Genomic DNA, 14,406 nt, shown 5'->3' with positions numbered 1-14,406 from the left:
TCACGTCAGCCATGAAGATAGCCAGGAAATACGAGGAATAAATGCAATGTTTGCATATAAAAAAAAAAAAACAGTCAGTCCCACGTATCATGCGTTCACTAGGTGCGATATTCTTCAAATATACAAAATTAACAGTCCTCTGGCCCACGCAATGAGGTTTAACAGGTTTCCGTGGATTATATATATATATCCTGGTATAGAAATGGATGATTTGTTCTGTGTGTGGGATCTGCTGTCTGAAATGCTGCAATTTTACATTTGATGGAAGCAGAGAACCATGTATGATATCAACATACACATGGGATTGGTAGGGATGTAGCTGGCCATACCATGTCTGAAACCCCCATACACCAGCACACCGGGCTCCGTCAAGTGCGCTGAATCGGTGGCGTATCTGGCGGAGAACAAGAGGTTCGGCAGATGAAATCCAACTGTCCCTTCCTTCTCTTCCCCGATATCCGCCTCCATACACCATAGACCAGGGATGGCCAACCTGAGGCTCTCCGGCTGTTGCCAAACTACAACTCCCAGCATGCCCAGACTTCCTACAGCTATCAGCTTACAGCAGGGCATGGTGGGAGTTGTAGTTTTACAACAGCTGGAGAGCCGCAGGTTGGCCATGTCTGCCATAGATGGTCAGCCGGACCTGCCGAGATCAGCCACCACTTATCTAATGTGTATGGCCAACTATGGCTGCTGAGACATCTCCCTGACCCGCACACCACCGTAAGCACTGTTCGGATCCGCAAAATAACGGAAACCCGCCCTATTGTTAAAATGCCTATTCTTTTTTTGCGGGACAGACATATGACATCTATGTACTGTCCACATTTTTTTGTGGTACCATAGAAATGAATGGGTCTGCGTGCAATCTTCAAAAAATGCGGATCGGACGCGGACTGAAAACACAGTTGTGTGCATAAGGCCTTAATGGGATCTCAGGCATGAGAGGAAGGGAAAGCAAACGATTGCAAAGAGGTGAGTTATATCATCGCCACATACATGTTCCATTAAAGGGGTAAAATATGGCTAATTTCTTCCTAAAACAGCACCACTCTTGTCTGTTAGGTGCACCCTGGTATTACAGCTGACCCCCATGTAAGGGAATGTAACCGAGCTGCAATACCCGACATAACCTCTGCACAGGAGTGGAGCTGTTTCTAGGAGAAAGCAGTCACGTTTTTACAGTATCATACAGCCCCTTAGCTGGCATAACATGTATGGTCGGTGTTTCATGGCACGAACACCCCCGCACCGCTCCATCCTCTCCAGAATCTATAGCAGGTCCAAACAGCACCCGCTACTGATCCCTAGAACCAGATACAATGGCAGGTACATACGCCACCGCCTACAAGGCTCAGGTCCGTGACACCGTGCACATGGCTGACGCCTCCTCGACAACTTACAATTCTCCTTGTTCTCCCCACAAAGGAGTCGTAGACAAGTGGGCAATAAAGGGTTAAAACCAAAGTGCTCTGCGCTCCTGAAAACAGGTCTTACAGCCATTTGCAATCTAATTGACAGCACCTTGGGCGGTGGGAACCAGAGACTGTAGCCCCGGGTCACAGGGGACATTAGCATTTAAAGACGGGATCAATTAGGCGGCTTTGAGCCTTCTCCATGGGCGCCATTTGTATTAATAAATGCCCACGACACGTAAAGCCGCAAGCCCATTAACCAATTACTCAGTCCATTATTGGGGTATCTACATGGGTGGGACATAGGACACCTCTGGTGGCTTATCTCCCCTGAAATCCAACAGCCCCATCCTTCTCTCCTCCAAATCTGCCATTAAGGGGGTTGGAACACCCCCACATACATTACATCCGGGATCAGCAACCTCCGACACTCCAGCTGTTCTGAAACTACAACTCCCAGAATCTTCTTTTCATTTCTATGGAAGTTGCAGTAAGTGAGCCTGCTGGGAGTAGTTGTTGACCCCTGCATTAAATAATCGTCACAGACAAAGTGAGGCATTACCGCCATCATGACACAAGCTCAATGTTTCCCTATAGGCAAGAATATCACTGCTTTTCACTGGGAAACATTCAGGTCACGTCCTGGTGATGCTTCCATTTTACCGTGTTTCACAGGGCGACCAGGAGTTGCCTTTAAGCCCTAACTTAAAGGGGTTGTCCTGGATTAGAAAACAGGAAGGAATTTTTTATTTTTTTTGCAGAAACATGACCACGCTTGTCCATGGGCTTTGTCTGATACTGCGGCTCATCCCCATCAAAGTGATGATGGGGGTTGTCCCATTACAACTTCCCATAGGGGAGGTGTGTGGATTGGTGGGGGTTACTGGGGCCCCCACCAATCATGCCGTTCCACTGTTTGAATGCCGTGGTGGACGCTCCATTCAGGTCTATAGGACGGCTGGAGACTGCAGAGTACAAGCCCCTCTCCAGCAGTCCCTGCGTGTCCACAGCTCCATTCAAATCGGGAACATAGGGTCCCCATTTTTGTGATCGGCAGAGGCACCAGCGGTCAGGACCCCCCGACACTTATTTCCCATCCTGTGGATAGGAAATACGTATTTGTAATGGGACAACCCCTTTTAGGGCTAAGCTGCAATATAAGATGCCACCCATTGACAAGAGTGGCGCTATTTCCAGAAAAAAAACCGGACTCTCCGGGGCAGATGGAGCAGATGTTAACTGGTTACTTATTACGGTGGGTCCACTTGTTGGAATTACCCAAATTTTGGAAAATCATTGCAGAACTGCAGTAATTTCAGTGAAAAAGAGTGGGAACCCACGACTATCAGGGGCAGAATGCAAACGGTTTGGGTAACTGCTCCATCCCAGAAAACTGATTGGGGGGACATTTATCAAAATTGGTGTAAAGAAAAACTAGCTTCGTTGCCCATAGCAACCAATCAGATTTCACCTTTCATTTTTCAAAAGGAGCTCTGAAAAATTAAAGGTGGAATCTGATTGGCTGCTATGGGCACCGAAGCTAGTTTCCTTTACACCAGTTTTGTTAAATCTCCCCCACTGTCTCAGGCGACATGTGAACTGTAAGTACTTCTGTTTATCTAGGCTGATTCACTCAGCACAGTGCACACCCCCGCCTGGGAGCCAAATGGTAGAGCCGCAGGCAACTTGTCAGCTAAAATCTGCATTCCATGCAAAAAGCCAGGCATGATAAGTATGGGCAATTTACACTCCAGCCCTGTCTGTCACCAGCAAGCAAGACCCAGGGGAGAAAAAACACACACAGGCCTCAAGTATAAAAAGGAGCTGCAGACAAAAAGTGAGCCAGTTGTCCCTAGCAACCAATCAGTTCACCCCTTTTATCTTGCAACCTGCTTTGGAAATATGAGAGCTGAAATATGATTGGTTACTGCTCTACATGAGGAGCTGTACATAAAAAGTGGCCCAGTTGTTCATAGCAACCAATCAGAGTGCTTATTTTATCTTGCAACCTGCCTTGGAAATATGAAAGCTGTGATCTGATTGGTTGCTGCTCTACATGAGGCCTGCTGTATACTGCAACCATCTCCGGCTGTGGTAAAACTACAACTCCCAGCATGCACCCAAGTGAATGGAGAATGCTGGGAGTTGTAGTTTCACCACAGCTGGAGTGTGTGTCTTATACAGTAAGAAATCTTCATCTTCTCTAGATACCAGGAAACCTCACCTGCCATGGCAGAAGAGTAAGGGTCTATTCACACGGTGAAAAAAACGCTAAATATCTAAACCCAGCCCTATACCAACAACAGGGATGTGGTAAATGCCGGATTTGGAGATATTCTGGATTAGCAGACACTGAAGTCTAATCCGGCCTTGTGACATCTCACCGCTCAATATCACAATTTCTGTACGATCAGATGCTGGATTAAAGGAATTGTACAGTATGGGGGAAAAACGGCAGTGCTTTTAGCCTATTCCAGTGAATGAAATGGAGCCTGACATAACTGACGGTGTGGTCCATGTTTATAGTAATGACAGAATAAATAAAGGAGAACTCTGCCCGTGGCGTCAGATGTGACGTACAGGCCCAGGGAAGACGTACCTGGAAACCGGCTTAGATAAGAGTCCACAGTATAGCGTTATTACTGATCGCTCCTTATAGTCCAATAGTACATATGCAGAAACTACAACTCCCAGCATGCTCCATTCACATCTATTGCTAGTGTGCCCGCTGGGAATTGTAGTGCCGGCAGTCGCTGACCCCTGCTCTAGACAAAGGATCGCCTGTCATCCACTGACTACCATAAACAGCAGCATGTAGTCGGAGGGGGAACAGTGCGGGTCCTGCCCCCAGGTTACTGTACAGGGAGCGTTACCTTAATAACACAATATTTTGTCGTCATTCGTTAAGCAATTCTCTAGCGTCTGATACAACGTGCACCAGTGACACAGATGTAGCAGAGCTGAGCCTGTCACTTAGTGCCCCCATGCCAGAACACACAGGGTTATCCGGGAGCGCAGCCCAGCTCTGCTACATCTGCCATCATCACATTGAACTATGATACATTCAAGCAGAAACAAAGCAACAGTAGTCACCGTAGAGATGCCCGCTGCCAGGTACCCACCCACGTCCGGGCACCTACAGAGCGGGGCACACATACACTATACATAAAACACGACGACGACAATCTCACAGCAGCAAAAAAAACTTCCAATCTCACAAGTCCTAATGCAAGATTCAAGTGCAGGGCGGCTGGCACCTAACAGGGAGCGTGCCCTCAATGATAAGTGGAGCCAGGCGCTGTCCAGCAGCTATGCCCACCTCCCCCTTGGCACCCAAGCAGCAGCCTGATGCTGCAGGCACAATACTGAAAGAGCCATGTCGGGGCAGCGCTCAGGGCAGGTCAGGGGACGCCCCCCGGGTCTCCTTCGCCTTCTTGCAGCTGTACAGCCACTTGATGATCCTGGCATTGCGCTCTACTACGGACGTGTTGCCGTTGCTGCCCACCAGGTGCCCGCTGAGGGGCTCGTCCTCCTGCAGTCCCCCAGTGCTGCCCTCCCCGCCGCTCCTGCGGCTGAAGCCGCTGTCAGACGTGGCCACACTGGCACTGCGGAGCCGGTGCCCACCCGTGACGTCCAGCGAGTCCTCGGGGGCCGCCGCGAACCTGTCCTTGCCCAGCTCCTCCACCACCTCGGCCTCCAGGCCGCAGTACTTGAAGAAGGTGTCAAAGTCAGAGAAGGAGCGGGAGTAACGGGAGCTGATGTCGGACTGGGAGCGGTGCAGGCCGGACCGGGAATCGGGCCTCCCTTTTATAGGGGTCCTGTCATTCCGATGCTCGCCGCCAGAGGGCACTATAGACACCATGGGCTTCTCCTTGGCACTGCCCAGGAAGAGTCTCCTCACCAGTCCGGCCCTGACATCCTCGGCGGTCGCCTCTCCTCTGTTCTTCTGCCTGTAGATGACCAGCGAGTCCGGCCTTAGAAGCCTCTTGCTGCTGCCTCGCCTGACCGGGGCTCCGGTGGGACTACCGGGGGTGCCATCCGCTTCCTGCTGGCTCTTGCTGCTGCCCCCGGAGCTGCTGGTGCTGCTGCTGTCTGACGCTGAGCTGCCCCCCGCGCCCACCACTTTCGGGCTCTTCACGTACTTGGCCTTGTCCGCTGCCAGCCTCTCCACAGCGCTCATGGTGCTGCGGGCTGGGGTGCCAGTCTCTATCTGCCGGCGCAGGTACTCGGGCCCCCGGGTGAGCAGCCGTATGGGCAGCACCGGGCTGTGGTGCTGCAGCTGGGAGATGGGCTGCATCCTCACCGCACTCATGACCTCAGTGGGCATAGCACCGCCTGCCTGTGGGGGAAGACTCCTCGCGGTGCCCGGCAGCAGTGCAGTGTGCGGGGTCCAGGGCACAGGTAGAGCTACTGCCGTGTCTCTGCTGCGCTCCCCTAGAAAAGGTAAATTACTGCTCCCCGCTCCGCCAATCAGCGGCCGCCGGGGGCGTGGCCAGCGGCACACTTTCTCCCCTGCAGTGAGAGTCCCCGCCCTCTTGTTTTTTCCTTTCCAGGATGTCTGAAGTGAGCGCAGCCCCACGTGGGGTCATAAGCAGAGCCCGGCTGTCATCACACCGTGTTCACACCTGTCAGCCGGGCTGCGATCCTGCACAGTCAGTGTGGGGGAAAAGGCGTATCATCCTATAGAACACCCCATATAATATCCATCATCCTATAGAACACCCCTATATAATATACATAATCATATAGAACACCCCTATATAATATCCATCATCCTATAGAACATCACTATAGAATATCCATATCCTATAGAGCACCCCTATATAATATCCATCATCCTATAGAACACCCCTATATAATATACATCATCCTATAGAACACCCCATATAATATCCATCATCCTATAAAACACCCCTATATAATATCCATAATCATATAGAACACCCCATAAAATATACATCATCCTATAGAACAACCCTATATAATATCCATAATCCTATAGAACACCCCCATATAATATCCATCATCCTATAGAACATCACTATAGAATATCCATATCCTATAGAACACCCCTATATAATATCCATCATCCTATAGAGCACCCCTATATAATATCCATCATCCTATAGAACACCCCTATATAGTATCCATCCTCCTATAGAGCACCCCTATATAATATCCATTATCCTATAGAACACCCCTATATAATATCCATCATCCTATAGAACACCCCTATATAATATCCATCATCCTATAGAACACCCCTATATAATATCCATCATCCTATAGAACACCCCTATATAATATCCATCCTCCTATAGAGCACCCCTATATAATATCCATTATCCTATAGAACACCCCTATATAATATCAATCATCCTATAGAACACCCCTATATAATATCCATCATCCTATAGAACACCCCTATATAGTATCCATCCTCCTATAGAGCACCCCTATATAATATCCATTATCCTATAGAACACCCCTATATAATATCCATCATCCTATAGAACACCCCTATATAATATCCATTATCCTATAGAACACCCCTATATAATATCCATTATCCTATAGAACACCCCTATATAATATCCATCATCCTATAGAACACCCCTATATAATATCCATCATCCTATAGAACACCCCTATATAATATCCATCATCCTATAGAACATCACTATAGAATATCCATATCCTATAGAACACCCCTATATAGTATCCATCCTCCTATAGAGCACCCCTATATAATATCCATTATCCTATAGAACACCCCTATATAATATCCATCATCCTATAGAACACCCCTATATAATATCCATCCTCCTATAGAGCACCCCTATATAATATCCATCATCCTATAGAACACCCCTATATAATATCCATCATCCTATAGAACACCCCTATATAATATCCATCATCCTATAGAACACCCCTATATAATATCCATCATCCTATAGAACACCCCTATATAATATCCATCATCCTATAGAACACCCCTATATAATATCCATTATCCTATAGAACACCCCTATATAATATCCATCATCCTATAGAACACCCCTATATAATATCCATCATCCTATAGAACACCCCTATATAATATCCATTATCCTATAGAACACCCCTATATAATATCCATCATCCTATAGAACACCCCTATATAATATCCATCCTCCTATAGAGCACCCCTATATAATATCCATCATCCTATAGAACACCCCTATATAATATCCATATCCTATAGAACACCCCTATATAATATCCATCATCCTATAGAACACCCCTATATAATATCCATCATCCTATAGAACACCCCTATATAATATACATCATCCTATAGAACACATAAATAAATAGTAGTAGGGCACTCTCTATAGTATTGGGATTTTTATTTAATGTAAGATAAAATTTGGATATTAAGTACAATTCTGTAGATAAATAAATAATATAAACTGGTTCAGAATGAGTAGCAGCAATGGTAGAAAACAAATATATATATAATAATTGTAAATAATCACGATAAGAATGTAGCTCCCAATTAACCATGTAAATCTCTAAAACCAGCAATCTGCCAGGCCTCTGATGGTTTGAAATATTCGCGGTAAAACAATCGACCAGATAAAATATTCAATGATACACAATGTTCGATGGTATGAATATTCGATGGAAATATTCAGTAGTCAAGTTCGATGATAAAAGTTCGCAATAGAATAAAGACACCAAGTTCTTCCCAGTGTCTAGACAATATAGCAAATACTTCTCGATTTTAAGCACAGGTAGGAGTTGATAGCATATGGAGCGGCGTCCCACTCACTCGATGCAGACAGCGGCGTCCCACTCCCTCCATGCAGACAGCGGCGTCCCACTCACTCGATGCAGACAGCGGCGTCCCACTCACTCCATGCAGACAGCGGCGTCCCACTCCCTCCATGCAGACAGCGGCGTCCCACTCACTCGATGCAGACAGCGGCGTCCCACTCACTCCATGCAGACAGCGGCGTCCCACTCCCTCCATGCAGACAGCGGCGTCCCACTCCCTCCATGCAGACAGCGGCGTCCCACTCACTCGATGCAGACAGCGGCGTCCCACTCACTCCATGCAGACAGCGGCGTCCCACTCCATCCATGCAGACAGCGGCGTCCCGCTGTGTATTGAACAGAACGCGATCGCTTTTTTGAAAAGGAACTAACACAGTCTTACCGGGAGGTCCTGAATGGACTTCGTTGCCCTCGACACGGTATACCTTCTGTAAAGATCAGGGTTCCGGTCTCAAGAGCTGTTGTTTTATTTGAATTCCGCGCCAAAACTTTAAACACACGTGGTTCTTGTGAAGACAAGGTATCATCCGTGCGATAGAAGTTATCTTGGGCGGTTCGATATTTCATATAGTAACGTCCATGCCTCCTCAGTCGGTCGGTATGCTTTTCATGAAGATGGAGATAATACCAGACGCGTTTTGGGGTTATGAGAAAGTGACCCCTTCATCAGTGGTTGACATCCCCCTATTAGTGCCCCTCCTTTATAGGGATCAAAGTTCGTAAGAAAACCTGGCTTGGAGTATATTATTTCTAATATCCATGGGTCTCGAATTTTCCCGAAAAACCTCACATATATCTATATATGTACTTGTATATACGTACATCTAATTGTCCACAATCTCAGTTGCCGGTCAGTTTTGCTGGGTAAAAATTATTATATATATATATATATAACGCTATAGAATGTGTAACATATTTATCAAATATAAGTAAAAACAAGTTGTTGGCAATTAGCCAGACAGAAAACCTTTCATACAATTGTTCTATCTCGACTTTGGGATCATATTATATAAAAAATGCACCGGTATCGCATACGTTTTCGGTGCGGCTCCAGTGCGTTTTTTCAAGAAAAATGCTAAAATGATGATACATGATATAATTTAGGTTCACAATGATATAAAAAAGGATTAAATATGTAGAATCATAACAATTGCGCATAAACTATCAATTTAATTACTTATGTCAAATATAAGTAAAAACAAGTTGTTGGCAATTAGCCAGACAGAAAACCTTTCATACAGTTGTTCTATCTCGACTTCGGGATCACAGCATGTAGAAAACGCACCGGTATCGTGTGCGTTTTTTCGGTGCGGTTCCAGTGCGTTTTTTCCGGAAAAATGCTAAAATGATGATGCATAGTATAATTTAGGTTCTCAATAATATAAAAGAGGATAAAAATGTGTGGAATCACAACAATTGTGTATAAACTATCAGTTTAATCGCTTATTTCAGACTAAATAGTCTCCCTGTATCCAGAAGTTCCAAAAGAGAAGAACCTCTCCTTGGGAGAATCTTCGGATATGTCTAGTAGTAACTGAAGAGTGTTAGATGGGGGCCGAATGTAGAGGAAAAACTGGACGGATTAAAAAACCGCTCAGTTGATCATCGACAGACGGCGCCCATCTTATAGAAAGCCAGAGAGTTCAAATTCCGCATTTAGACCTAGCGGCTGGAGTGTGTTTCATTCAAAAATCCGCTTTGTCTCTAAACGTGACATTTTTTCTACATGATTACCGCCTCTCCAATCCCTGTGCACTCTATCGATGGCCGTAAATCTTAAACATGATGGGTCTTGATTATGTGCCGTTTTGAAAAGGCTTGACAAAGAATAGTTTTCAAAGCCCTTCCTGATGTTTGCGACGTGTTCTGAGATGCGTTTCTTAAGCGATCTTTTAGTTCTACCCACGTATTGATATTTGCATGGGCATTCAATAACGTATATCACATCTTCCGAACTGCAGGTGAGGAATTCTCTAATTTTATGGCAATATTTATTGGTGGTTGATCTTAACTCTGTTGTTTTTTTAGGGAAGGAAGTCATTTTGCAATTGTTGCACCTGCCACAACGGAAAAAGCCCTGAATGCCTGCCCAAGCCTGAACAGAAGAGCTACTAGTTTTCTTCCTCTGTACAGTAGGTGCTATTTTAATGTTCAAGTTGGGGGCTTTTGTAAATGTGATTTTAGGTTTGGGAGGTATCAGAGTGCTCAATATTTTATCTTTTTTCAATAAATATCAATGTTTATTAATGATGAATTGAAGACTGTGTTAGTTCCTTTTCAAAAAAGCGATCGCATTCTGTTTAATACACAGCGGGACGCCGCTGTCTGCATCGAGTGAGTAAGACGCCGCTGTCTGCATCGAGTGAGTGGGACGCCGCTGTCTGCATGGAGTGAGTGGGACGCCGCTGTCTGCATCGAGGGAGTGGGACGCCGCTCCATATGCTATCAACTCCTACCTGTGCTTAAAATCGAGAAGTATTTGCTATATTGTCTAGACACTGGGAAGAACTTGGTGTCTTTATTCTATTGCGAACTTTTATCATCAAACTTCACTACTGAATTTTTCCATCGAATATTCATACCATCGAACATTGTGTATCATTGAATATTTTATCTGGTCGATTGTTTTACCGCAAATATTTCAAACCATCAGAGGCCTGGCAGATTGCTGGTTTTAGAGATTTACATGGTTAATTGGGACCTACATTCTTATCGTGATTATTTAAACATATTATATATATATTTGTTTTCTACCATTGCTGCTACTCATTCTGAACCAGTTTATATTATTTATTTATCTACAGAATTGTACTTAATATCCAAATTTTATCTTACATTAAATAAAAATCCCAATACTATAGAGAGTGCCCTACTACTATTTATTTATTACCTTTTGTCAGACTGGGTGTTGTCTGCCAGTGGGAGCACCTCTAAGCGACTCCCTATCACTCGAGTGCGACAGATTTTTGTATTTACGTCCTATAGAACACCCATATATAATATACATCATCCTATAGAACACCCCTATATAATATCCATCATCCTATAGAACACCCATATATAATATCCATTATCCTATAGAACACCCCTATATAATATCCATCATCCTATAGAACACCCCTATATAATATACATCATCCTATAGAACACCCCTATATAATATCCATCATCCTATAGAACACCCCTATATAATATCCATCATCCTATAGAACACCCCTATATAATATACATCATCCTATAGAACACCCCTATATAATATACATCATCCTATAGAACACCCCATATAATATCCATCATCCTATAGAACACCCCTATATAATATCCATCATCCTATAGAACACCCCTATATAACATACATCATCCTATAGAACCCCCTTATATAATATCCATCATCCTATAGAACACCCCATATAATATCCATCATCCTATAGAACACCCATATATAATATACATCATCCTATAGAACACCCCTATATAATACCCATCATCCTATAGAACAACCCTATATAATATCCATCATCCTATAGAACACCCATATATAATATACATCATCCTATAGAACACCCCTATATAATACCCATCATCCTATAGAACAACCCTATATAATATCCATCATCCTATAGAACACCCCTATATAATATACATCATCCTATAGAACACCCCATATAATATCCATCATCCTATAGAACACCCCTATATAATATCCATCATCCTATAGAACACCCCTATATAATATCCATCATCCTATAGAACACCCCTATATAATATACATCATCCTATAGAACACCCCTATATAATATACATCATCCTATAGAACACCCCATATAATATCCATCATCCTATAGAACACCCCTATATAATATCCATCATCCTATAGAACACCCCTATATAACATACATCATCCTATAGAACCCCCTTATATAATATCCATCATCCTATAGAACACCCCATATAATATCCATCATCCTATAGAACACCCATATATAATATACATCATCCTATAGAACACCCCTATATAATACCCATCATCCTATAGAACAACCCTATATAATATCCATCATCCTATAGAACACCCATATATAATATACATCATCCTATAGAACACCCCTATATAATACCCATCATCCTATAGAACAACCCTATATAATATCCATCATCCTATAGAACACCCCTATATAATATACATCATCCTATAGAACACCCCATATAATATCCATCATCCTATAGAACACCCCTATATAATATACATCATCCCATAGAACACCCCTATATAATATACATCATCCTATAGAACACCCCTATATAATATACATCATCCTATAGAACACCCCATATAATATCCATCATCCTATAGAACACCCCTATATAATATACATCATCCTATAGAACACCCCTATATAATATCCATCATCATCCTATAGAACACCCCATATAATATCCTGGATGTTACATCAGGGTATTCTATGGAGCGTAGTCTTGTCACAATATTGCAGCTCCAATTCCTCCTTGTATTACAGAAAAATACCATCATGCCCGCTGCACCAATTTTTGCTTTATGTGGTCACACATTTCACTATCCCCTTAAAGGGAACCTGTCACTGGGATTTTGTGTATAGAGCTTAGGACATGGGTTGCTAGATGGCCGCTAGCACATCCGCAATACCCAGTCCCCATAGCTCTGTGTGCTTTTATTGTGTAAAAAGAACGATTTGATACATATGCAAATTAACATAAAAGAGTCAGATCTTACTTGTGTGACCAGAGAAGAGTCATATTTTTCAAGCTCTGACTCATCTCAGGTTAATTTGCTTATGTATCAAATCGGTTTTTATACACAATAAAAGCACACAGTGCTATGGGGACTGGGTATTACGGATGTGCTAGTGGCCATCTAGCAACCCAAGTCCTCAGCTCTATACCCAAAATCCAGGTGACGGGTTCCCTTTAAGGCCCCATTTACATGACTGTATCCGTTTTGTGGTCCGCAAAACACATATACAGGCCATGTGCGTCCTGCATTTCGTGGTCCCGCACATTTCGCCCTATGTTATAAGTGCCTAGTGTCCACAAAATGGGGCACCACGGAACAGGTGTATGGATGTGGACAGCACACGGTGGGCTATCTGCATCTTTTGCGCCCCCATTTAAATGAATGACCAACACTATTATTGTTAGTAAGGGACAAGTGTACGCTACCAATATAACCAATGATACCGCCATATAGTAACCGTAGTATTAGGGTCCATTGACACGTCCGTGGAATGGGTCCACATCTGTTCCACAATATCGGGAACGGGTGCGGACCCATTCATTCTCAATGGGGAAGGAATAGATGCAGACAGCACACTATGTGCTCTCCGCATCCGCATTTCCAGAGCGCGGCCCCGAACTTCTGGTCCACAGCTCCGGAAAAAAATACAACATGTCCTATTCTTGTCCGCAATTACGGACAATAATAGGCAGTTCTATGGGGGTGCCGGACAGGTGTATTGCGGATCCGCAATTTGAGATTTCGCAATACACCACGGACGTGTGAATGGACCCTTAATCAGGTGGTCCACTTACCGCCCTGGTCAGATGGGAGTCGCAGGCAGAATACAGGACAAGAGTCTGTCATCTTTCCTGACATGTAGTAAATCTAGCACTTGTTCTCTCCATGAAATAACAGTTCTCTGCTTTGTGCTGTACCTCTGAAGTTCCTCCTGGAAATGTATGAGTAAGGCCTCCTGCACACGACCGTTGTGTGCACCTGTGGCCGTTGTGCTGTTTTCCGTTTTTTTTCGCGGACCCATTGACTTTCAATGGGTCCGTGGAAAAATCGGAAAATGCACTGTTTTGCAGCCGCATCCATGATCCGTGTTTCCTGGCCGTGAAAAAAATATGACCTGTCCTATTTTTTTCACGGCCAACGGTTCACGGACCCATTCAAGTCAATGGGTCTGTGAAAGAACACGGATGCACACAAGATTGGCATCCGTGTCCGTGATCCGTGGCCGTAGGTTACTTTTTATACAGACGGATCCGAAGATTCGTCTGCATAAAAGCTTTTTCATAGCTGAGTTTTCACTTCGTGAAAGCTCAGAACCGACAGTATATTCTAACACAGAGGCGTTCCCATGGTGATGGGGACGCTTCAGGTTAGAATATACTAAAAGAACTGTGTACA

The 14,406-nt window shown here is 44.3% G+C and overlaps 1 protein-coding gene across 1 annotated transcript; it reads right to left on the bottom strand.

Annotated features, from left to right (window-relative positions):
- Positions 1–4,113: 4,113 nt before the first annotated feature.
- Positions 4,114–5,847, bottom strand: FAM110C (family with sequence similarity 110 member C). Its single transcript, XM_040427590.1, has one exon. It carries the CDS (start codon positions 5,743–5,745, stop codon positions 4,810–4,812), a length of 936 nt encoding a protein of 311 aa, XP_040283524.1. The 5' UTR covers positions 5,746–5,847; the 3' UTR covers positions 4,114–4,809.
- Between the last annotated feature and the right edge of the window lie 8,559 nt (positions 5,848–14,406).

This window comes from Bufo bufo, chromosome 4 (genome assembly GCF_905171765.1).
Source record: "Bufo bufo chromosome 4, aBufBuf1.1, whole genome shotgun sequence".
Taxonomy (NCBI): Eukaryota; Metazoa; Chordata; class Amphibia; order Anura; family Bufonidae; genus Bufo; species Bufo bufo.
This window is presented reverse-complemented; position numbering and strand designations above follow the sequence as displayed.